The sequence below is a fragment of the Suricata suricatta genome, chromosome 13, assembly GCF_006229205.1.
Source record: "Suricata suricatta isolate VVHF042 chromosome 13, meerkat_22Aug2017_6uvM2_HiC, whole genome shotgun sequence".
NCBI classification, from domain to species: Eukaryota; Metazoa; Chordata; class Mammalia; order Carnivora; family Herpestidae; genus Suricata; species Suricata suricatta.
In genome coordinates, this window is record NC_043712.1 from 72,262,021 (window position 1) to 72,288,966 (window position 26,946).

General features: G+C 42.3%; 1 protein-coding gene across 1 annotated transcript in view; it reads left to right on the forward strand.

Moving 5' to 3' along the window:
- Window positions 1-26,946, forward strand: part of LOC115276327 (guanine nucleotide-binding protein G(q) subunit alpha) — a 197,121-nt gene that overhangs the window by 85,252 nt on the left and 84,923 nt on the right. Inside the window, exon 2 of the mRNA XM_029920327.1 lies at window positions 16,713-16,867. Coding sequence (XP_029776187.1) covers window positions 16,713-16,867 — 155 coding nt within the window. The remainder of the gene's footprint in view (window positions 1-16,712; window positions 16,868-26,946) is intronic.

The window sequence follows — 26,946 nt, forward strand, 5'->3', positions numbered from 1 at the left end:
GAAAAATGTGCAGCTCATCCTTAAGGCTGACAGTTTTCTAAGTAGTTTGCCGTCACATAATTAGGAAACCTCTCGTGGCTCAAAATGTCTTCTGATTATCCCCCTTCTCATTATAAAGTGTTGTCAGGATTCTAGTCTTTAAGATAATAGAATCTGTAAATTACCTATCTGGAGACACATTAATGGAGACACTCGCAACACACTGAAAGTGAGCGACAGAGTAGGGGCCTCCTCGGGACTCCTGGTCACCTCACACGGCCATCTGATAGGCACAGGTGCCTTTGTTAGTCCGTACATTAAATACAGTAAAACTGTATCTCATCTGTGGGGGTTTTTTCTAAAGATGTAACACATGGGCTTTGAAGGTTTCTTTCTGCACCCATGGATGGTAATGTGCCCCCTACCTTGGAAAGCATGGTTTCCGCCATTCTCAACTCTGGCTATGCATTCGACCACGTAGGGAGAATTTAAAAACCTTGGCCAAATCCCAGGCCACTTAAATCAGAACCTCCAAGGTAGGGACCTAGACTCAAGAGTTTTTTAAAGCTCCGCAGGTGATTCTGATATTCAGCCAAGGGCTAAGTGGGAAGATGATGCCAGCCCTCCCTGCTGGTCTCTCTTTCATCCTCCTGGGCTTTCAAGGCTGCTGGCATTCCACAAACTGCATGTGAGTCCAGAGGGGCCTCCAGCTCCTCCATGGGAGTGTCATTGCTGTCGCATGTCACAGGGGATGTTATTGTGAACAAAATACAGCACTTTCCTCCTCTGTAAAACCAAGGCAGTAGTCTGGTCTGTTCTTGGCCTTTCTGCTTTATTTACTGAGCAAAGCAAGGAACATAGCGTGGTTTGGGCTCCTCATGGTAAAATGAACTAACATTATCGTGGAGAAGCCAGGAGTCCTATAGAATGGTTACTTCAAAGAATGTTGAGTTAGAAGTATGGGTAGGAGTAGAATAAAAACCAGTATGCTATTGAATTGGTGGTAATTTCTGACTTCTTGTCTTTTTTGCCAGTTCTGTAAGCCATCCTGCACTATCAGATAAGAATAACATTTGAAGTAAAATTAATGTATTTATGACTCGGAGCTCTTACTTATTGACTGAGTTGGTATTCAGCCCTTACCCATTGATAACATTGTACCAGTGTTAAAAGTCTTTTCAATTATGTTATAGCTGCTGTTTCAAGTTCTTTGGGTGACGCCAGCAGCCCTGGTCCTACATGGGACACTTAGAGCCCCTTTGTGATCCATCAGCCGAAAGGGTGTTATGGGACATGCCAAGGAAAGTTCAGAGCCCTGCTCTGTTCTGTTTGACCAGTGACCAGGCCATGCCACTGGGTAAATATTTTAACTCCACCCAGCTTAGGTCTGAACGTGTGATCATAAAAGCAAGGAAGGCATCCCTACGATTCTCTGATGTAATAGCTTAGTTACAGAAGTCAACACTTCCCTTGCACAGGCTAAGAGTCTAGTCCAAGATACTAGAGCCAGCCGGACCTCCCAATATACTGATCATTATTCTTATCCTCGGTCCTTTCAGATCATATTTCTGGACAGATATATCAGAATGAAGACAGTTCCGTTTCGTTGGAGAAGTACATATTGACTGGCCCTAGCACTGTGTTAGAATGTAAGCAATAGTAGACAGTTCCTGTCCTGAAGTCCTTGGCAGCATTCTTGGAAATTCTTTGTGCATAAGTATGGAACAGTTCAAAAGCTTGGTGTCCCATGAGTGTTTTATGAAGTCCATAAATGCCCTGAGAAGATAATCATTAGGAAAGGCTTAAGTGAGAAGATGGATAGGATTCGTGGACGACTGAGACCCCACAACCAGATCTGCATGTTAGCTTTTTACTGAAGGGCCGCTGCTATTGGTGACTGATGATTTCCTTCCTCAACGTTAAGACTCCAGTGCTACGTTTACTGGCAACACACTCAGGATGTTTCTCTTTGAAATTTTGAATATATTGCTTACAGTTTTCCCTTCACGCCCCAAATTTTTCTGTTCCTATCATCTGTCTTCCTTATATCTGATAGTGATGTGTGGAAAAGAAAAAGGTCAATTACCTGCTCATTAACCCAGATAAATGATTTTGAAGTTTCCCTCTGTATGTGCACCACTGTTCAGACTTCTTCTACCACACTGACTGACTCTGTTTACTTATTGTCCCTTCTGTCTGTTTTCTCTCCCACCAGTCTTCTGCCTTAGGCTAAAAGAAATGAATCTCTTCCTTTAACTCCTTCTCCTAGCAAGAGATTGTGGGGTTTTTTTAATGTTTTATTTATTTTTGATACAGAGAGAGACAGAGCATGAGAGGGGGAGGGGCAGAGAGAGAAGGAGACACAGAACCAGAAGCAGGCTCCAGGCTCTGAGCTAGCTGTCAGCACAGAGCCTGATGCAGGGCTCGAACCCACGAACATGAGATATGACCTGAGCTGAAGCCAGATGCTTAACCGACTGAGCCACCCAGGTGCCCCAAGAGATTGTTTTTTAATCAAAGGTGTTGAAACTCTAGAAAGGTTGCTTGTTCCTACTATCAAGGAAAGAACTTTAAAATACTTAAAATCTATATGGGTGGTGCGCCCACAAGCTGTAGACCAGAGCAGAGTGGTCATCGTGTACCCTCCACAAGCGCAGGAGAGGTTGGGGAAGGTTATCCTTGTGAGAGTCCATCTAAATAGGATCCTTCGAGTGAGGATCCAAATGCTTCCACAGATGGACGGTAGCTCAGGGGGCACAGCAAAAAAGGAAGTAGGTCCTAAACTTAGAAATTACATGGGAGCTTTTCAAAAATAGATATATAACTAAGAACACATAAGAGAAGCACTGTGCATTTTTATCTTCCTGAAAAAGCAATGCAAATTGCAGAGATCTTTTGAGTTATATCCAGACGGAATTGATTTGGTTTTCTTTCATGACCCGTGGTCAGTGATGTAGCATGGTCGCTGAGCACGTTAGCTTTTCTTGGGAAGCTTACCAGAATTTAACAGCAAGAGTGCATCTGGATATATCCTATTGGGTAAAGTCTTCACGCATGTCCATTTGGGTGTCTTGGAAAAGGTTTTTGTCACGTTGTCGTCTTTGCTTGTTTTGAAAACGCACATTGAGGTGAATGTAGTATGAGTTTTAGGCTTACCTGTGGAGAAAAACAAATTGTGTATGTTAACTAAAGGCAACATGTTTTACTTGGAAAAAATTATAACTATATTAATAATCACCAGTGGTCACTATAGTTACTGTATATAATCCATTATTTAAGTAAGAGTGTAAAGCAGCATGTCCTAAGGTATAAATCTGACAGTGCTATATAGCATGTTGGTAGGGACTGTAGATGGTATTTTGAATTTTTGGAACAGATCCTAAATTTTCAAACCTCCTAAAAACTTACTTCACTGAATGCAAAAACAGGACTGAGGATACTTCACCATCATTCCCCTTGGATTGTACCGGAAGTCCAAACTAAAGGCCGCTTGCTTCCTGAACCATTAGTTTGCGCATGTTACTCTGCTGCTTTATGAAGTGTACTACACTGAAGCTTTATAACCATATCGTGATGACGTGCTGACATCCTCTCTTTAGGGATAAGGAAATGGAGCCTTCGAGAGGGCTGAAAGCAAGTCAGTGGGAACATGGGAGGAACTCAGTGTTTGCCCCCAAAGCCACAGGCTCTTGGCCACTGTGCATTACACCTTGAGATGGTCATGACAGCCCCTAATAACCCCGACCGCATGGTGCCATTCCATTCCTAACACATGCCCCAGTCCCCTCCGTTAGACCTGGATGGATTGGAAGTCTTAACAAGAGCATTTAAAGTTCAGTGTCACCACAGCTCTAGGAAATAAATTAAGGGGCAGGTAAGCCCAGGTGCTCACCATTGTTAATAGATCCAGATGAGGAAGCTGAGTAAATGCCCACTGGCGGGAGTTGGACTCAGTGTAATTCATGCTTCCTCATATGCAGAGTGCGCAAGCCTCCTGATCATACGTAGAACAGGAGCATCACACAGTCTCTGCAGGGGGGGAGGGGACAGGACGCGAAGTCAGATGTCTTCAGGGCCACGCAGGTGATGTGAAGATAGCTAGGTCTGTTCTTTGTCACAACATCATTGACTTGGGCACTGTCAGACATAAAATATTCTTCACTTTTCTAAAGAATTATGCGCTCTCCTATTATCATTGGCACTAATGAGTGGTAGATGGTAGCCTACCTGTCTGTAACTTCTTGTCCTCTTAGAAGATTGGCTCAGAGTTGTTCCATCTCTTCCAGCTTATCAGGAGAAGTAGGAAATCTGTTTGTTTGTTTGTTTGTTTGTTTGTTTGTTTAATGGAAGCCTCTCAACTTTAGATGTTGACCCCTTTACAAAAATTGCTAGACACGTAGATCTGCAGTCCATCAGCTCACCGCTCATCTTCTTGACTCCCCTGGCCTCAGTCTTCGCCATGCACAGGCTGATCCAGAGTCCTGGTTTGCTTGAGAAACTTGCAGGTCACACCTGTTGGCCCAGCATCCCTGCAGTTTAGGATTTGTTCTAGTTTCTCGTTTTTTTTTTAAAGGAAGCATTCTTATTATTAAAATAAACCAGAGTGTATTTGGTAGGTTTTCATCTTGTATTTCCAGACTCTGTTCATGCAGTTGAACAGATTTCTCACTGTAACACTTAGTTAAATCCGAAAGATGTTCCAACTTTCTTCCAAATCCTTCCAGATGCAATGTAGCTGCATCTCCCTTTCAAAGACGGCATGTAGGCCGTCAGTGCTAATATGGAGTAAGCTGGGACAAGCATGAGTGTGGACAGCCAACTCCTTCCAGTCTGGAGGGTGTTAGAGAGGGAAGTGGTGTGTTGCCTTGACCATCTGTTGGTTGTTATTAGCTAATCAGGCTGTGTGCTGATCTATCCGCCGTGAGGACACCAGACCTCCAGTGAGCAGGGTCAGTGGGAAATTATGTTCCCTATAATGGACGTATATGGAAAGTCAAGGCCAAGCATTCTTGTCATGGTGGTCTGAAAGCTTTTGCTTCAATGTTTTTTTTTTCTTCTCATTTATAGTTTGGTGTAAATCTGTGACTCTTAGTTTTATTGTTGGATAATCCTTCTTATTTTTGGAATGAATCTTCTTGGCCATAATAAGCTTTAAAAAACTGAAAGTGTATGTTTAACAAAAAATTAAATATTGAGTTTTCACTTCTCAAGAGAGTTAACAATAACTTGTAACTTGTATAAGATTGTTTATCAATATTTAGCATCTACACTGGTGGCCATCATGATGTCATCAACCACACGAAACTCAAGACACACATGTCTGCTGAGAAAGTATCAACATCTACTTCCAAAATCAGCTGTTATTTTCAAAATATTGTACGCAGAATGACACTTTAACATGGGCAACTGCAGACAGTGCATTTCTATGTTACAACAGGAAGCATGACTTTTCACTTAGATCAAGCAATCCATGTTGATTTAGCTCATTTTTTATTCCAAGTTTTCATATGCATGTAAAAAAAAAGTAGTTATTCTGTGAACTCACATAAGCAGAAGAAAATCTTTGCAAATAATTAATGGTTTGATTTTTTTTCTCCCTTTAATTCAGGGAGTCAAGGCGAAGCTTTTGAAAGTTCATTCTGATAAAGTGGACTATCTTGTCATTATTTGCAATAATATTGAAAATGCTTTTGCCTCTTCAAAAATTGTTGAAAGTAAGAGTATTTAGTGATAAGGATGTGAATATAGTTCTTGATGGAGCACAGTATCATGGTAAAACATGTATTAAATTGAGAAGCCTATGGAGCACAGTGTGTGTGGGATTAGTTATGACTCACAAATAAGTTAATTATGTCCAAACAAGCTGTCATAATCTGTTAAGAATGACTTTTGTCTCCCAAAGTATTTGTGATAGTATCCTATTCTACACTAATACAAAGAGATAGCTCTATGGAGAGATTTGAACTGAAATCTGTATTTGCAGGTGAAAAATAATAGAGTTAACAGGACCTTCCATGTAGCAGAATTTGTTCTGGGTTTACCAGGTGTTTCAGCCCCCAGAAGAGAGAATATTTCCAAATTAAAAATATTAAGGTCTATAAAGAAGGCCCCCCATTGAAAATGTTAACAATTTCAAATGAACTAACCTAAAACAGCTAGTGCAATTTTGGAAAATATTGGGGGCAGTGATGTGAAGTAGCTTCTTATCTAATATATCCATATTGAAAAAAATATAATCTGAAAAAATGTCAGGGACATGATGTCAGAACAAATATGGCTATACCAAGAAAATTCCATCTCATTTTTTTACTTTAATCTACATCGAAACATGAAAGTTTTATTTTTTAGAAAGAATTTTATATTTGAAAACATTGTAATAATACTAATATTACTAAAACTGATTTGGTCAATAAAAAGTATTTGAAAGATAGATAACATTAACTATTTCATATTTGAAAGCATCAGTGCATAGACTGTGAATTCTAGCACTGTTTCTCACTGGAAGATGACCAGTTTCTCAGTACTTGTCCAGGTAGCTTTTTACAATTCTTATCCATAATGTTCTTGAAATTTGGGGGACTTTTTAGGTTTACTTATTATTGAGGGAGACAGACCACAAGGGGGGGAAGGGCAGAGACAGAGAAAGGAGAGGGAGAATCCCAAACAGGCTCGGTACTTAGCACACAGCTTGATCCCACAACCGTGAGATCCTGACCTGAGCCAAAATCAAGAGTTGGATGCTCAACTGACTGAGCCACCCAGGTGCCCCTGAAATTTGGGTTCTTAAAGTGACAAATTATAGAACTTAATATTTAACACTTGCCCCCGTGAACCACACCCACACACCCACAAGTATCTATGAGATGTGGCTTCTCTCATTTCTTCCTGCTCAGTTCTCAATGTATTGCTCTCTCTCATTGGACAAGTAGGTAGTGCTGCTGTCGTTTGTTTTTCCACTCTGAGTGTTGGCACGCTTTCTTGTGGAGTTAAAGAGGTATTGAAACAAGTGTTCTGAAAGACTCCCTCCCTTCCCCAAGATCCTGGGACTGGGAGCCTTTCGCTTTCAGTTCTGAGCACACATTCTGAAGCCACGGAGAGCAGGTTTCCTGGGGAATGTCCCAGGAAGATTACACCCGCTGGGAAGGACTCTGGAATTGCCGGCAACATCGGGGAATGCTTCCTTTAGGAGCTTGGTCTTTTAATTTTTTGTTCAAATGTCTACCAAGCCAAGCCAGGGAGTGTTCTCTGTCCGTTCCTCCTGTCGTGAAACGAAATAAAATCCCAAACCAACAGCAGCTTGGTCCTCTGGCTAATCAGATTGTAGGAGCACAGACATTGCAAAGCGCTAAAATGATTGGGTTTCTTCTGAGCCATAATATCAGGCGAGGAGCCACAGGCATAATGTGGTCTCAGAAATGAAGACGCGAGGACTCTCTAAGCAAGTGTTTGCCTATTACGTCCGAGTAGGGGAGAATCCCTCTGTTGGTGGTTTTGCTTATATAAAATCAACCCCTCTGTTGGAAGTCTCAGTCGCTACCCGGTTCCTCAGAATGTGATCCCCGAGGATACCTGTCATATCAACTGACCTGAGTGGGGAGAAGCCACCACGGTCAAGCAGGTCTGAGAATTACAGTCGTGTCTCCAACCCTCGCCCGTGCTCATGGGTTCCTGGTAGCATTACCTTATTAACAGTCCTGAGTTCTGTGGGACAGGCATCTGTCTAACTTTTTTTTTTAATATTTAATGTTTTCAATTTATTTTTGAGAGACAGAGAGAGACAGCGTGAGCAGGGGAGGGTCAGAGAGAAAGGGAGATACAGAATCTGAAGCAGGCTCCAGGCTCTGAGCTAGCTGTCAGCACAGAGCCCAATGAGGGGCTCGAACCCACAAACCGTGACATCATGACCTGAGCCGAAGCCGGACGCTTAACCGACTGAGCCACCCAGGCGCCCCTGTCTAACTTTTTATAACCCTCATTCTCCACGGGCCTCTATCTGCCTTTAATCTGAGAACCCAGTTTTTCAAATAAACACCCATTTAAATCCAAAGTAACTGATGCTCCTCAAATATTCTTTGAAAGCCACCTGAAAGGTTTACCTAATTATTTTTTATAAGTATACACATCTTGAAAAGAATCTCCCTTTCCAATTTCTTCTTTATCACTGTGACTTTGTACGAACTTGTGGAAAATAAGCCGGCTTTTATAGTATTCCTGACGCGCGTGTGTGTCACATTTATACTGTGACATTACCATCATAATCCTGAAGCAGCATTTCAGCTGTGCACAGTTTTTGTCTCACATCCTAAGATTTTACAGACCTGAGAGCAAGATTCTTCATAATGGAACCATGTAATTAATCAGTCAACACTCTCTTTGGACTGATTCATGTATATTATGTCATGCTGCATCAAGCATCTGACCTACAGTGTCATTGATAATGGTAATTAGAACATGGCAGACAGACATGAAAAAGGAAAATGGTAGAGAACTAAATAGAAGAATATTTATTTACACAGAATTTGTGGTGGTAGAGCCAAGAAAGAGTCCTTTAAAAGAAAAAGGAATTTTTTAAGCAATCAAGAACGAGTATTTCTTCCACCAAGAAGGAATCCATTGTATTTTAGAATAAGCAGATATTGCCATTTAGTGAAGCACAATCAAAGAGAGAAATATATTGCCAGCAAATGTGTTTTGGGAAAGGCTATATGCCTTATAGTCGTTGATTGCCTTGGTAAACATGGTAATAGAGGGTAAAAATAGAAATCTAATGACAGAAGAACAAGTTTAATAACATAATAGGGGCACCTGGATGGCCCAGTCAGCTTAAGCGTCTGACTTCAGCTCAGGTCATGATCTCACCGCTCGTGGGTTTGAGCCCCACATCTGGCTCTCTGCTGGCCGCGCAGAGCCTGCTTTGTATTCTCCCGCACTCTCTCTCTCTGCCCCTCTCCCTGTCTCAAGAACAAACAGACATTAAAAAATAATAATAATAATGGGGTAATCAATTTGTAAAGTCTTAATGAAAGTAGAATAATGTGTGACAGTTTAATAAACTTTCTTGTCTAATATTTTATTATTTGGAACATTTTGTTTCACATAAATACTCTGCTTTGTCAGTGTTTAGTGCATCATCTGACACATGATAGGTAAATATTTGTTGAAATAATTACTAGTACTAGTAATTATTTACTAATGGTAATTTTGAGATCCCACAGTATTTCATAGTAATATAATGCTTGTTTGAGGGGTTTTACATTGCCTAACAGTCCTGCAATGAATTATTTTCCCATCTTCTAGACGGATAGACTGAGGTTCAGGAAGTATGATTGACCGGCCTGAAGACATAGGGCCGGTGCATGAGAATTAAGATTGAAGCCTGGCTTGGTCTCAAACTATTATTAAAATTCTTCCTCCTTCCACTCTGGTTCTCTGGATTACTCAGTGAAAACTTCAGTGGTCTCTATATGATACTGGGGTGAAGAGGCACTGGGTGCTTGGCAAGGGAGAATCCATTGATTCCTCGCTCTGAAGGATTCCACACCCAGGATTTATAATCTTCGTCAGGGACTTCAAAAGGCTATGTCACAGGGGCACCTTGGGTGGCTCAGTTGGTTAAGCATCTGGCTCTTGATTTTGGCTCACGCTATGATCTCATGGTTTGTGAGATCAAGCCCCACATCAGGCTCCATGCTGACAGCACAGGGCCTGCTTGAAATTCTCTCGCTTGCTCTCTCTGCCCCTCCCCCGCCCATGGTTGCTCTCTCCCTCTCTCTCTCAGAATAAAAATTAAAACAAAAGAAGTCTGTGTCATGTAGTAATTTGTAATTGTGCTCAGCAACGAGTCGAGTCCTAAGTGTGGAGAGGTTCTTCTGTGGGAGTGACTCATCTGCCACATGAACCCAGCTGGCAGGAGCTCAGTGTGACATTGCTGTTCTTTGTCATTTATGCAGTAATGGTCTTAAAGAGATTCATCAACAACTGTCGCCCTGTGTATTATGCACTTTAGTGAAGGTCACCTCCTTAAGTTGTGATGAAGTCAGAGAAGGGGAAGTGGTCTAAGAAACAATAGCTCTCGTCCAAGTTTTCCGTAGGAAATTTTATGCTGAGAGGTGTTTGCCAATTTGAGGACTCAGAGATCCAATATCCAGGATGACCTCCAGAATGTTATTTCACACGTGAGCAAAGTAAGGCTTGGGTGACTCACCAACATCACAGAAGCTAAGAGGTGCATGCACCATGGTTTATGTTTTTCCTTTTCTTTTGCTTTTTCATTAACTGGTAGCTTTGGGTGTTAGGCTCTGCCTTTACGTATTTTATGTGCATTCTGCCTTTTAACCCTCTAAGGTCAGTTTTATTTCTACCCTCATTGGGCAGACTGGGAACCGGAGGTTTAGAAGGGTTCAGTAGCGTGTCCAGGGTCCCGTCTGTTCACGCAGGGTGAAGGCAGGCTCACAACACAGCAGCCCCATCCCAGAGGCCTTTATCTTACTCTGTACTTCCTTAGAGCAAAAGAAAATAAAACACACAGCATCAGATTTTTCCCCCACACTTTATTTAGGAGTCTGCAGGGTTTTTTTTTAAGAGTCAAATACAAAAATGGAAGTAACGTACCCAGGAAAGACAAAAATGAGATGATTTGAGCCTTGGTTCAGAATTAAAACAGAGGCCGACAGTCGTTCAGACTCTGATTCAGAGGTCTGCATGTACTGGGCGCCCTTTCAAACAGAGCAGCCCTAATGAGCTGCCGAATGTTGTGTCTGAAAGCTTCCACAAATGTGGAAGTTACCGTTTGGTTTTCTACTTCTGGGTTGTAGGAACCGGAATAGGTCCGGCATCCCAGCCTAAAACCACCCCAAGCTGTTAATGGGTTTTTGAAAATCCTCCCAAAGTGATTATAAGGTCCTTTTTATGTCATCCGGACGCGCGGTCTATTTGTGGGCAGCGGAAGAGCCACGTTGGTGGGGACTGAGTTCCTCCTTCCCTTTGCTGAAGTGACCATGGAAATATCAACACGCCCAAGATTTACCTGAATTTTATGACTACTGAATCGCAAGAACAAGACATTACCACATTGGCACATCCTGTGGTTTCCATGTGGTCTTTCCCTAGAATTCTGCCAGAGTTCCTAAGAGCAACTACTTAGTCTTCACAGAGTTGTGCTGAGGCTTGCCACCAGTTTGCTAAGAATGCTGAAAGTGAGCATTCATCACTAAATATTTCCAGTGTGTTCAGCTGTAACTTGTAATGAAATAGAATTGTATTTTATGTTATATAGGATGAACTCCTGCCTGTTTGCTTTTCTGTGTACAGAGTTCCAAATGAGCACAATCATTCTCTGTAATTGTTATTTATATTATTAGAAATGAATTATTTACTTTTCATCATAGTCTTTTTCATTAATAATTATTTAATCTTACATGATGGCTTGTGATTTTTCACTATCATTCACATTGGACATTTGGACAAATACCAAAAGAATAATCTTTCCGCATCCAGAATATTTTTTTATGAAGAAAACTGAGAGGATTTACTTTCGCTGGGGACATTCATTTATAGAGGCAGTTTTATAATTCTATGTGTATTTTGTAAAATGCTGTCATACTTTTAAATAACTTACGGGAACTTCAGAGAACGTTCTTACATAAATGCAAATTACAGTTGATTATATTTGGATGTGATTTTCTAAAACACCAAGGATGGAATTAAACAATCAAGTCTAAGAGGCAGTAAAAGTGACTTCGAGATTCTGATCTGGGTCAAAGCCAAGTGATGACCTATGTTTCTTAAGAGTGATATTCTTTCGTAGATGGTAGATGGTGAATTCTGAGTTGGGGCTCCTCGTTGAGACTAGCATTGGAACTTTCCTGGTAGAGGTTAGTTTGAATTAAGAATCAGCATGGGTAGCTCAATCGGTTAAGCATCTGTCCAACTTCAGCTCAGGTCATGATCTCACGGTCCAAGAGTTCAAGCCCCGCATCAGGCTCTTTGGTGACAGTTTGGAGCCTGGAGCCTGCCTTGGAATCTGTGTCTCACTCTCTTTCTCTGCCGCTCTGTCTCTGTCTCTCAAAAATAAGTAAACATTTAAAATTTAAAAAAAAACAAGAGTCAGCATGAAACTTCCTCACTAGACTGGGGTTTTCACAGTGAAAAGAAAGTGCCATGTTTATTTTGTCCACTGAGCCTTTGTTCATCTCTTCCTCCTCCCTAGAAGCATCATGCATCTTCATCTCCACCTGACAGCTAAATCCTGTCTTCTCTCTGACATCTTGTTCCATCTCCTCTGTCGGTAGTGAGTTCTTTTGCTCAGTCCTTATGTGGCATTACTCATGTACAGACTTATTATGTCTGTTTCTGAGGCGCTGGCTGGAAATAGTGATACGTTGTTTCAGTAAATACTATGACATGCTCCTGGGTATCTATGCATTGTAGAAGTGTTTGCTCTGTGTTTATAATCTTATTACTTATGGCCTGATGAGTCCTTGATTTGGTCGAATTGCCTCATGTTATAGAAAAGGAAAATGAAGTTCTTAAAAAAAAAAAAAAAGGAATTGTGCTTCTCCTAAGGGTCATGGCTGGTCGGTGTTATGGGTAAAGCCAGGACTGAAAGTTAGTTGTCCTGGTAAAAAGGTTGGTGCAGTTTTTACTCTCCCTTCCTTGTATCCTTCATTCAACAAATATTTATTGAACATCTCCCAAAGTCCTGAGCACCTGCACCTGTCTTGCAACTTCTACGAATGGAAGGATACTAACAAATAAGACACAAGCACCATTTGTGATCCTCAATAAGTGTTGATAAGGATTATGCAGTTGTATGAGAGCAGTAACGGGTGGATTTCCTTGAGAAACTGACTTTGACTTGTAGGACTTGGCATTGTGTTTATATGCACTTCTTAAGCGCATTTAAATTAGATGCATATTTGTTGTATGGGCCCCCAAAGAAATTAGAGTCAGTAAGCCACAGCCCTTTCTGTCATTGTATAGTCTAGAAGGGGGATAAGTCAAGACATAACTGTTAACATAAAGCAAAATATAGAAGTTCTATGGTGTAAGGCATGCAAAGATCACTTTTTTTGGAGGGGAAGAAAATCGATGTAACTTCCTATGAGAGGCGGGGTATGTCACGGCCCTGAAACAAAAGCTAAAGAGGGTACAGAGAGGAAGAGGGAAGGCATTCCACTTGTAAGTAAAAGCAAGCAGAGATAGTCCAAGATAGGAAATCCCAGGTCTGGCAATAGAAAACGGTGTCATTTTATAGCAGCAGGCTCTTGGTGGAAAGTCACAACTATACATTGTTCAGAAGGTTGTCTTTTTTTTCATGCCCTTACAGTGAGCTGAAATTAAGGATGGAACTGCAAATATTCCCTCTCGTTCCTACTCCTGGAGCACATAAGCCCATACTTTCTTGGGTTGCCATTTATAGGAACCATTTCCCCCCACTCCCTGAAAGAATTATATCTAGTTTTCTAATTGCTGTATTACCTAGCGTTTCATTGGGGTCCAGTAAACATTAAATCATAATAATGAAAAGTGACTGGTGTGTTGAAGCTGTTTTCTCTGGCAGAAGCTAACTTCTCTAGGTACAGAAACAGAACTTCTTCCAAATGACAAGACTGGCCCAGTATAGTAAGTATCAAGGTCATTGAAGAAATAGTATCTGTACTAACTTGCGTTACCACATCGCATTTACGCTATTCAGAGTTTGGTCCCAACGATTCTTCCTATGGATAGTATAATCGTTTGTCTAAATATTATTGTAGAAAAGTACTGAAAATTACCTGCTCATTTGCATGTGTTAACGGGTAGCCAGGTACTTTGTGTTCGATTCTGTGCAGGGCAGTGTTATTGGTCAAGCTTACCAGGGAAGGCAATGAAAAAGCATCTTTTATTTTTTTTTTAATGTTTGCTTATTTTTGAAAGAGAGAAAGAGAGAGATAGAGTGCAACTGGAGGAGGGAGATACAGAATCCAACGCAGGCTCTAGGCTCTGAGCTGTCAGCACAGAGCCCAACACAGGGCTTAAACTCGTCAAGTGTGAGATCACGACCTGAGCTCAAGTCAGATGCTTAACCGACTGAGCCACCCAGAAGCCACCCCAGAAGAGCATCTTTTAGAACATATGTTGCAGTGGAATGGCCCCTGATCTACCTCAGGCACAGATATGTTTTATTTATCTTTTATAAGGTTGCCAAGATCTAAAATTAGGGCTATTCCATAGAAAACCTAGGATTTTTTTGGCTTCCTTGAAAAATTGAAAGATCAGGCAACAATGGGCCTACCTTGCCAATGGCAACAATTCATTGGCGCTAAGGAGCAGCCGTCCTCTTTGATTAGGGTGGATATTTGCCAGTGTGCCGCAGTCGCCTTTACTCCCTGTTGCCTCTATCCCGCCCATTTTGGTCAGTTCCCTGGCTTTCTGGCCCCTTAAGAACATCCGTTAATAACATCTGCTTAGGAATGATTGTTGCCTCATCAAGCCTCTTCTCTTTAGCTTCCCATAACAATTCTTGGCCAGCAGGGCAATTAATTATGATCAGAATAACTAGCGTCTGCGAGCTTTGTAATCTGCAGTGGCTCTCAAACTTTTGCATGCACCAGAATCTTAAGACAGATTGTCGAGCTTCCTTTCCAGAGCTTCTGATTCACAAGATTTGAGGATCAGAGGGTTTGGATTTCTGTCAAATTCCCACATAACGCTGATGCCGTGCGGACCACCTTTTGAGAATCACCGAGCTACAGTACTGTAACACAACACAAAGCAGCATGAGGCTGGTGGGACAGTATATGTTTCCCCACCAGAAATAATATTTGGAAAGATTAAGTAACTTACCCAGGGTCATAAGAAGTAGAGTCAGATTTAGAACCCTGTCTTTAGACTGTATCCAGCAGGAAACCATATTGTAGATCGCTGCTGCTGTGCCTAGCTGCCCCACAGGTCCCCAGAAGCCTCTAGAGAACTCTATAATGCAGATGTAGCCAGAGGGACTCTACTTTCGGATTATACCAAGGATGTGATCATTGTCCGATCTCTGGACACTGAGTTTGAATGTCCAATGAGAAGGGCAGAGGGCAGGGTTGAAACCTGACAGATCTGCCCGCCGAGGGATGGACATAGCTGTTGGACCTGTGACTAAGGGAGAGTCACCGGGAGTAGAACTGAGGAACAGGACTCCCGGGTGGCAAGACCTCTGCCAGGACAACAGGACAGATTGCTTGGATAGGGGCGAGGTACAGAATGCAACTATGGGGATCCCTTTTCCAAGACTGGGGTCCATTAGCAGGGCGAGAACTTCTCCGTCACTAGGTCAGAACAGAACCATCAAGAAAGGTGATGTCTTCAGCCTTGTCACGTTGGGCCTCGTAAAACCTTATTTAAGTCAAGATGAGTCTAGTGATACGGGCCCTTCCCACTTGGAAGAGAAGTAAAAGTAAAGTTGGGGAATCCGACAGGGTCCAACGTGGATCAAACTTATTTTTTAAAAATGTATTAAAGTTCCATCTGCTTAAAAGCCTTTGAAATGAATAATTGAGCCATCATGTGATCATGATAAGCCATCCACTAACCTAGTTTGAAAGTTTGTATTTCTGCAAGAGTGTAAATATGTCATCAGCTACACCTCCCTCCAATCTCTGAGGCAGTTACATTTATTTGCATATTTATATGTAGGTATAATTTGCATACATATATTAATATAATGTGATTATATGAATGTACTATATATAGTTATATGAATATGGATGTATGTGAGCAGGGATTTTATTTCGACTGGGATTTTAGGCAGTGGTATATTGTAGTTAATTTCAGGGTTGACTGTACAGCATTCCGATTTCACGCTTATTGAAAACATTTTTGTTATTTAAATGTTTTTATTTATTTTTGAGAGAGAGAGAGAGAGGAGGAGGAGGGTCAGAGAGAGGAGTGGGAGACAGAGGATCCGAGGTGGCCTCTACACTGATAGCTCAAGCTCACGAACTGTGAGATCATCACCTGAGCCGAAGTCAGGACTCCTAACCGACTGAGCCACCGAAGGCACCCCTCAAAGACCTTTTTAAAATCTCCTTACCTTTTTCCTGCTGAATGTTGTAATGAAAATAACAAAATCCTTTTTCCTTGTTGAAAAGTCAATTAGAAATCTCAATCTGATAATGTTGATAAAGCAGATATGAAATAAAGATCTTGGAAGTCAAGGTGTGTTGGAATAGAGGGGGATGGTTACTGTGTTTCACATTAAATCACTGAAAATAATTGTTCTTCTGGGGGTTTTATACCCTATCTTGAAAGGGAATGATAGACATTAAACCTGATGTGTTGAAGAGTCTGATTAAGTTTATGCTAAGACGTAAACTCAAGGGCTGAGTATATTATGTGTTTGATTATAGTGAACCGTAAATAGAGAGGGAATAATTATTCCTGTTCTTTGCTTTAGGATTATGACAATCACCAGAAATGATCATATGTGTAGCATGACATCCTCATGGTTCTGTTGGGAAACTGAACACTGTTTTCCTCTGATCAACTTTATTGGAGCCTCGAGGTTTACCGTAGAGGGAAAGATTTGGGACCGGATTCTCTCTAAGGGGGAAAAAAAATGAAGCATTACTTTCTGATAAACCAGTGTGAAAACGAGCACAGGAAGGAAGACCTCAGTTGTGCATAGTGTCGATGGGCGAGTCAAAGGTAGTTTTCAGTGACAGAAAGGAGAGATTAAAGCTGCTGAATTTGTTTGTTTTTTCCAGGCTCATGCACAACTGGTTCGAGAAGTCGATGTGGAGAAGGTGTCTGCTTTTGAGAATCCATACGTAGATGCAATAAAGAGTTTATGGAATGATCCTGGAATCCAGGAATGCTATGACAGACGACGAGAATATCAGTTGTCTGACTCTACCAAATAGTGAGTATTCATCCAGGAGGCCCCTTGGACCTTTCTCTTTAGTTTCGTGTGCTCTGCAGTGATGACTTCTGTATTCTTGGGCTTGTATTCAGTGTCTGCCTCAAACTCCACTTAGGAAGTATGGATGTTACATTTGTGCCAACCTCATACATTTATCCTCTTCTAAGAGATGGGCAGACACCATCAGTCAGGGAGAGTATTTTTTTCCTGTTTTCCGTTTGAAAACCAAACTGAAACTCCAGGAATCTGAATTTATGAACCCATCACTTCCACCAAACTGCAGACCAGCTCTACTCAAACACAGACTCCTTTGTGATTTGAAACCCTGTAATAATAACTTTTCACACAAATTTCTGATTCTTTTGTCATATGCTAGAAGACACATACATGCATTAAAAACCCCAAACAAATAGGCTTGATTATGCCTTCTAACGCATCAGACTTCCTGGTTTCTAGTTTCCACACACAGAACCTTGGCTGCTTTCTGGGAGCCACTATTAGGGTGATGGACAGGTTGGCCTTTGCATGAAAATTGCGTGTGAGCCTAATTTTGCATACATGCCAAAATTATTTGGTGAGCTGTCAATCAAAACCGTGTGTCCTGGGAGAGATTTGCATCCTTGAGAGATTTGTTGGTTCTCTAGATTAAATCCCGCCTAGGAGAAAGAAAGTGAAGATCTGGCAATTGTTAGCTTAATGTAATCAATGTAGCCAGCAATCTCGATAATCAGGCGCCTGAAAATTGGACTTTTTGTAGTATTTCGCCAGATTTCTGTCTACACGAATTATGTTAACCCAGCATTCGCCTCTGGTATTGGTTCTGGGTAGACAGAAGAATGGATGGGAAAAAATCCACAGCCTCAGGCCGGTTCATATGAAGTGACCCGCTGGATGAGAGCAGGGCCGTGGGGAAAATGAGGAGCCCCACGGGCTGGTCGGCATCACACATAGTGCCTGAAGGATCCAAGAGCTATTCAGTTCTGTGTTCTCAGCATAGGAGATGGCGTTGCGACTCCTCCTCTAGGCATTTGTGTAAGTGAGTTGCGATTCAGGTCAGCCACAGGGATGTGGCCCGGTCACAGCAGCACTTGTATTCCTATGGTAAACTTGAATTATGAAATTTGGAGTTGGCACAGATGGCTCATGGTCACCGCGTCTGTCATATTTCAGCTAGTGTTAATCCCCTGTGCGCCTCTGGAACGGGTGCCCTCTCCCTCCTTACCGTCTCCTCTTGCACACCTTCACGTCGCTGCTCTTGCACACCTTCACGTCGCTGCTCTTGCCTTACTTCTCTTCCGCCGTCTGCCTGCCTGTCTTCGCCCCTTGTGCCTCCCTCCCACCCGCCCTCGGGAGCCTTACTGTATGCGTTTCTGGGCGTGCAGAGATACAGACTGCTCTGTCTCTTCCAAATTCTGCCCCCTCAACCTTTGGCCAGCTGTCTTTCTCTTACTTCCTGCCCCCTCTGTCCTTATGTTTGCTTTGCCATTTCGGGTGTCATCTCTCTCCCCGTGGTGCTGCTGAGTTTGATCCCTTGTTCCCTGTTCCCGCTCAGTATGTCTCCTCCTATCTGCTTGCCTCCCCTCCACCCTTGTCTGTCACTCTCGAGTTCTGTTACTCCTCTCCCCTTCTCCCTGTGCCGCTGTGATGCCTCTCCTGACCCCTAGTCAGGAATGACTCCTCCATCATCCAGTTCTTTTGGCTCATAAATCCTCCAGCCTCTCACCGCATCTAACCCCGATCTCAACTTTTATCATAAATCCCGTCTCCCCTTCTTACGTGTTCTGTTCTTTACCTGCCTGCAACTTTTTTGCCTACCGAGAGGTCTTGCCACTAGGGCGTCAGAGCAGCGGTGTCTAATAATTATGTGCTTTCCAAGGTCAGGGTTCCCCCTCAGGAAACGATTTTGCCTTTGCTCTGGGGATAGACCCTGCGCGTGACTCCTGTGTGCACCGAGGACACCGGAGCCAGCTGCTGCGCTTGTATTCTTGAGACAAGGCTCTCTAGGTGTCTGGTGACCTTTTTCAGCCTAGATTTGTGGATTTCCAGACAGGTGCCCATTAGTTAGTACAATAAATAGGACGCTGCAACATCTGCTATTTTAGGGAAAGAGGCTTTCTTGAGCCCCCTGTTAGCCCTGTGAGTCTGTGAAATCCGCCATCTTAGAATCCTGTCGTATAGGCTGCGTCTACCGTAGGAGCGTGGCTGCCGACACATCCCTTCCGCTGGGGCCAGACAGACACGTGGGGGCAGCTGGGACAGGCTGATCCCAATTCCTTCAAATGATTATTCTTTAAACAGTTGAACTTTCCCCTAATGGTGATGTGGAAAAGCTGATTTTCTGAACTATGTATATGTGGGTTTATACCCATGTTTGTGTGCAGAAGTAAGAAAGCAAATTACCGCCCATCTTTACATACCCACACTTCAGGATCTATCTCTTTAAAAAAAAAAAATAGGACGTTTCCCTATATAGTAAATAATACCATATTATACCTAAAATTAGTCATCACTCCTTTTTGTCATTATACGCAGTTCACAGTCCCACTTCCCGAATTCTTCCAAGATGTCCTTTAGAGTCGGTCAGTTTTAGGACTGCACACCGCGTTGGTTTATAGGTCCCTTAGGCTCTTGTGATCTAGTAGAGTCCTGCAGGCATTTCACCGCCATGTTGAAGGCGTTAACCTGATTGCCACCTCACGTCGTCTGAATTAACTTGCTCCGTTGTCTCTTGAATTTACTATAAGCTGGAAATTACATTTGAAGACTTGATTTGATTCAAGCTAACTGTGAGTAGGATGCATTTTAAGGGGTGTTGTTTGCCCATCGTGGGTGCCGCTAAGGCCCCCCACAGTATCAGGGTGCTGACGCCCTCCGTTATAAAGTCTGTTTTTCCTTCTGCCACCAAAAGCAATCTGTGTGGTGTTACTTTGTCACTGGGTGATCTCTGGTTCCCCATAGACTCTTCACTTAATGGCTCTCATTCCATTTGATAAATCTTGTGTGATTTAATACTTCCTTAGGATTTATAAAAGAGTACATTTTCTACTTTTATCAGTTGGTCCACATTGGTATTCTTGGGTGAAATAGGAGGTTGGCTTGTTGGCTGGTGTGACTTGATTGTCTTTTAACAAATTTTCTACTAAAAGGTATAAGTTTCCATCTTTTTGTTACAGTAACTTGTTCTCTAGACTAAATAGATGATGACCAGAGAGCTTACTCTTTGAGTGAGGAGGTTTTGAGAAGGAAGGGGTTGCTGTTAATAGGCTGAAATAAAAGGCAGAACATGGGAATCCTGGTGAAGTAGGAACATTTGGTCAGTTTGGAGGCATGAAACTAAAGAGGCGTTTGATATTTTGTTCGGGGTTTCCCCTCCCCCTGACCTTTATTTTCTCTAGAAGACTGCTTACTCCAAGGGGAGTAGAACCAGTGTATTCCTACCAGTTATGTAAGGAGTAGTCGCTGGAAACCTGAGTGAGCTGACCCCGTGTTTCTAGTCTCTTCTCAGGATGAGTTAGCCTTCTTTGTAGATGGTGCCCAGCAGCCTGGCCGGCCTGCCTTTAATCCCACTGTGCCAGGAGCCCTGAGGATTCGAGACCCCTTTTCTTCCCCAGCTGGTCTAGGGCACTTTTCCTTCTCCTTAGCTAGGAAAGCCCTCCCAGCACAAAGATAGGACCACCGGCTTTGGGGACTCATCCACCCGCTGCTGCAGTCCATGTGTGGGTAGCCCGGGCAGATGCTCTGGGACCGGCAGGAAGAGCCCGTGTAAGGATGGGGTCCCGTATCGAGGACCACTGCTTCCCAGTACTGACTTCATTGTCACAGAATAACCATGAAATAGAAATAATTCAAAGGAATTCTTTTCCCTGTATTCAAGGTAGTCTTATCTCTTTTCTGGCATCTTTGAGTGTATCCTACCGGTATATTTTTGGTATTTTTATCTCCCTCTTATACATCGTAAAGGTTTTCTAGATTGTTCTATCTTTAGAACTGAACGATACTTCATTGCTGTTCTGGACGGGATTTCCTACCCTTACAGAACTCTTTCAGACCTCAGGACCAGCTCCTCTTGAGCAGTGCATCTCTACTTGTGGTTCTTCAGTTTAGATTCAGGAGACACGTACACATGCCATCTCTAGCAGTGTGAGAATTGGGGCCACGCACATGTGCTCAGAGTTTGTAGCATCACAGCTGCTGTCTCCAGGACCCTGTTGACGGCGAGAGTCCGTGCCGGCTACGTGCCATGACTACTGAGCACAGAGGCCAAGCATGCCTTTCTCCTTTTCTATCTGGTGAGCTCTTCTTCATCCTTCAAAACCCTATTCAGTGGTCTGTCCTCTGGAAGACTTGCCCAACACTGTAGATAGTGAGTCATGGTGTCATATATTTTAGTACTTCATACATACCTCTTTCATACCCGTCACCGAGTTTACTGAAGCGGCTCTCTCCTCAGAGCCTGACAGTGACTGCTCGTGTTTGACCCTCACAGATGATTGTTGCACGAAATAATAGATGGGTAATTTCCACTCTTTCAGTGACCATGATGCTGGCACGATGCTGGTGCCGTTGTAGATGAACTGTGAAGCTTCAGAGCCGGAAGCATTCAAAGTTGTGGTTTCTTTCTTTTCTGCTATTTTTTGAAGGTCTCTGTTCTGGAAAGTTTTGTTATCATCGGAGCTCCTGTTTGCTGAGCACTGACTATATGTTAGATTCTGTACTTGGTCATCTACATGCATTATGTCATTTAATTCTCAAAGCCACCAAAGGGGGTAGATATTCCCTATCATCCCCATCAAACAGTGGAGGAAACGAGTTGTCAGAGAGGTTGAGTAACTTGATTAAAGTCACACAGTTAGTAAATGATGGGAGGAGGAGTCAATCACATTTCTTCTTCTAAAGCCCAAGTTTTTAATCACTGTGAAATATAGCTTCACAGAGGATGGATGGATGGTTGAGAGAGAGAGAGAAAATTGACTCTAGTTAGATAAGTAGATGATAGATTTATAGGTAAATATCTATGACTAGACTTACCATGAAAGATGCAAATTGTTCATTAGTCTTTATAAATGTTGCCTATAGGTACTTCCATATGTATGAGATCAAGAGGGAAAATTATGTAGAGTTTACTAGAAAACAAACCAAGCAGGGTTTTATCATCCAGAAAATTTGCCTGGTTTAACAACATGTCAATTATTCATACACCATGAAAGATGTTAAGTCACAGATAATTCAGAATTATTATTTCCTTATTTTAGCCTCTAGTCTTTTTTAAAATGTTTTTTTAAAATATTTTATTTATTTTTGATACAGAGAGAGATAGAGCATGAGAGGGGAGGGGCAGAGAGAGAAGGACACAGAACCGGAAGCAGGCTCCAGGCTCTGAGCTAGCTGTCAGCACAGAGCCTGACGCGGGGCTCGAACCCACGAACGTGAGATCTGACCTGAGCCGAAGTCGGACGCTCAACCGCCTGAGCCACCCAGGCGCCCCTAGTCTTTTTTAAATAATTATTTATTTTTGAGAGACAGAGAGAGAGAGCAGGTGAGGGAGTAAAAGAGAGAGAAGGAGACAGAGGATCGGAAGCAAGCTCTCTGACAACAGAAAGCCCATGTGGGGTTCTAACTCACAGACTCTGAGATCATGACCTGAGCTGAAGTCAGGCGCTTAACTGACTAAACCACCCAGGAGCCCCATATTCTAGCCTCTGGTCTTAACCCCCCCCCATAATCTATCCATTAACTTTTAAAAAAAATTTTTAATGTTCATGTTTTTGAGAGAGAGAGAGAGAGCATGAGTGGGGGAGGGGCAGAGAGAGAGAGAGAGAAGGAGGCACAGAATCTGAAGCAGGCTCCAGGCCTGGGCTCGAACCCACCAACCATGAGATTATGACCTGAGCCAAAGCTGGACGCTTAACCAACTGAGCCCCCCCAGGTGCCCCTATCCATGAACTCTGTATTGGAGTTAAACTAGAACCAATAAGAAGGCTACAGCAAAGTCATTTGAGCTTCCGTCTTTCTACTTTGGTTAGTCAACCTGCTGATCATAATGAACAACGAGATGTCTCAGAGGACAGGGAGCCCAGGAACAAGGAAATGGGAAAGTCTAAGTGATGGAGAAGCAGTTTTGGAAAAATTTGCAATTGACCTTAATTTGGTATATCCTTCCAATTTTATTGATCAAAAGGATAAAAGCACTCTCAGATGCTGGAGAGGTTTATAAATTTCTTTATTAACATTTTTGTTATTGCTAAAAAGCCTGAGGGCTTTGAATATCTTTAGATGAAGAGCACAGTAAACAGATGGCTGTAGGTGTAGTTTTCTCTTTCTGGGGTTCACCGCCTGCTTTAATATACTGGGACATCAGGTCAGAGGAGTTCACTGCCTACGGCACCAAATCCCCATCACACTGGCTCATAGTGACAAAAGTCCTCACCCTGCAGGCTTTTGGCCAAGACTGCTTTATCTGTGTTCACCGTAAGAGACCAAATAATCCCTAATCTCACTTTTCCCCAAGTTCCCTCCAAGAAGTTCAGCAGATCAGACACCTTCCTGAAATTTTCAGTAAATCCAAAATACATATGTAACTTGGCTTTTGGGCGTAAGTCACTGTTCGAGTTTACTTTTGACCTCATGCCTAAATTTTTAACTTACTTAAAAATGCACAAGGACATTGAATGTCAAGCTCGAAATGTAAAAGAAATTTCAGAGGTAGATTCAACATATCCACCTGACTTAGGGCCGAATTCTTTTGAAGAGAGACCTTGCTAAGAAGTTCCTGACCGATGGGCACAATACTTCACTCTAGGGTGTGTTTCTTTGACGCTAGGGGCCATCCTGACTTTACTCTTTATCTGATGATAAAAAGGAAGCAGAAAACCACTGCAGGCTTTTTTTTGGAAGCAGACAAGACCATTGTCTTGTCAAGAGAACATAGGGTCAAGGTCTAGTTTGATGGACTTTCCTCTGCCACTCATCACTCCCGGGGCTCTAAGTAAACCCCACTTGCTTCAGACTCTGGTGTGTGATCTATAATCTCTAAATTGTCCTCTAAATTCTGAAATCCTGTCATCTATTACAGTAGACTGTCTTTATCTGAGAAACCATTTTCCTACACAGTCAAGTAAAAACCCGGCACCCCCAAATTTACCTGAAAATGGAATGAACAAAGAGATTATTCCCTACATGATTAAATTACTAAAATGCCATCTTGAGCTCAGAAGAGAGCAGTGATATTGAATATGTTTGCTCCTTTTTTAAAGACCAACAATAGTGTGTCATTTTTTTCCCACTTGAGTGACATATTTACTTCTTTTTTTGTTCTGTGTTGTTATCTAATGAGCTGTATCTCCTAATAACCTTTCATAAGAATAAAACAAACAAAAGAAACAAAAATCCTGTATTTGTCTTCCACAGTGAACTCTGATGATTCTAAGATGTGCATCTTTATTATTCCTTTTTTAGAATCCTTGGCACTTTAGAGATGCTAAGATAAGGCTTAGATAGGATTTGCACTCTAACCTTCACTACTGCAATGCAATAGTGAAGGGCATTCATTCACTACCCAAAGGGCATAGCAACATGAGTGACATGCTTCTTATTGTCAGTTTGCTGCCTGCTCACGTGTTGGCACATCTTCAGCTTCTGTACTTTGGCCTCTTTTCCACAGTCTACCCAGGATGGCATTGTTCCCAGATGAGAACAGGAATGTTGTTACTACAGAACAGGGATTAGCAAACTGATAGGCCAAATGCAGCCCACTACCTGTTTTTATAAATAAAGTTTTATTGGAACACAACCATGTTCATTGCTTATGTATTACCTATAGCTGGTTTTGCACTCAATGACAGAGTTAGTTACAACAGAGACTGTATGGCCCACAAAGCCTAGAATATATACTGTCTGATTTTTACCGACCCCCCCCCCCAACTCAAAAGGCAGATAGATAGCTCCTAGAAAAGACTGAATGTTCAAAGGCAGCTGGTATTCTGGGTCCACTTCCACTTGGATAGAACTTCCCTTAGGACCCCCATATTCTGAATTAACCCAAAGCTAAACTTTAGAATACTGAGAGAACGGGGGGCTTGTATTCCTTCAGCGGTACTAAGTATTGCGTTGTACAACAAAACTTGGTAGTAAGTGAGCACCAGAGAACTCTGTATCATATTCCCTGGCAGTACCTCGAAAATGCCACATAAACAGTGTCTAGTACTAAAGGTGGTATGGATGACCAGAAATGTTCATGGACTCTGAGAGCAAGGATTGTGTCTTCCATGTCTTGCCTTTTGCCCATTGTCGTACCTGGGACAGCGGGTGAAGGAGAGTGTGACAGGTTTAATCATCAACGGGACCAACGGTAGGATTGACAGGCTTCTCTAAGGGGCCTAATAGAACGTGTCCCTACCTGACCGGAAGACAACTCATCTCCCGTTGCAAGAGAGCCATGGAACCTTGCTCTCTCCACATACCCCTTCGGGTCATTTGGGGTCCTTTATTTTGATGCCCTGCCTGCCAAGCAGTCTTTTGACTCTGCCTGGCTGACCCTGATGCTTCGTCATCACTATAGCATCTTGATTTAAAGTAACGCATTGAATTTTGATCTATAATTAGCACAGTTAGTTTACCATGACCAGCTCCTCAGACCTGATCATCCTCATCAGAGTGAAAGTTCTGCTCTTACAGAACCAACAACCAACCAAGCTAAGGGGCCATGACATTGAGACACCGGCTGTAATCAGCAGCCTTTTTTCTCACAGCTGACTCTTGCCTACAGTCACTGGAGCCCCTCTGATAAGCCACGTCCCATCGGCGTGGTAGCAGAATTGTTGAAGCACCTTTGTCTCCATTGCCAGAGTATGAACCCCTTCATGACAGGACTCCCATCTCTCTCTCTCTCTTTTTTCTTCTTATTTTATGGTTGGCACTCAGTGTATGCACAGTGCCTAGCTTTCAGTGTAGACTTTCAGAGAAAGTAATTGGATGAATGAGAGCGTTGTAAGAAAGTAAGAACTTCTGTGTTTTCCTAATTTCTTCCCATCTTTCTTTTCTCTTCCTTTCCGCCTATTCAAATCTCATTTTGTCTGCTCAGTGTAACTCACCCCCCACTTCTCCTCTGCTCTATTCTCTAGCGACTGTGGTTCATAATCATCTCTCTTTCTTTATTGCCTTCGTAGTTAGCAGCTCACAATTTGGCACTTAATTATTTCTTAATTGATTCATCTGTGCTATCTTTGCTTCCCAGGTAGCTTCCTGTCCCTCAAGGCAAAGAATATATATATTTTAAGTATTTTATACCTGCTCCCTGTGCCAGCCCCCCTCCCTCTGACACACTCTGACATATAACAGATTGTCAATAAATTTGTATAAATTAACTGAATTAAGCACTGTCATTACTTTTCAGGACAAGCAGGCAAGGATTAAAAGCAGTTTTCTGATGTTTCTTGAATTGCTTTGTTTTATTTTTTAAAATATTTATTTATTTATCTTGAGAGAGAGGGATGGAGAAGGAGAGAACCCCAAGCAGGCTCTGCACTGTCAGCACAGGGCCTGATGTGGGGTGAGGTCATGACCTGAGCCAAAGCAGGAGTCCAGGGTTTAACTGAACCTCCCCGGTGCCCCTCTTGAAATATTTTAGAAGTGTAAACATTTTTTCAGAATTAGCAGCTTTGAAAGTTATCATATAAATGGCGAATACATTAACGAAGCAGAAAGCCAGACCAGCAAATTGAAAAAGGCCTCTTCCTTCCCTCTTTTCTCTCTCTTCTTCTCTTTTTTCTCATTTTGCTTTTGTTTTTAATTATAAGATCAATGTGTGTGTTTGAGCAACAGACTGGAAAATCTGTCTCCATGACCCAAGCAGATGCACAAGGTGCCTGGCCCATTTCCCGTTTGACATTGATGGTCTCTTTATGTGAAACATTCATATCAACTATCCATATATATGATTCCTAAGAGCCTGAAACTATTTAACATTTGCAGCGATGAGTCTTTTGATGAGACACGACATTTACTTTTACCAATCTGCTTTCCTGGGTTGGTTTAGTTCTTTGGCAAAGGATAATTGAAATGCGTGATTTCTTAGACTTCTC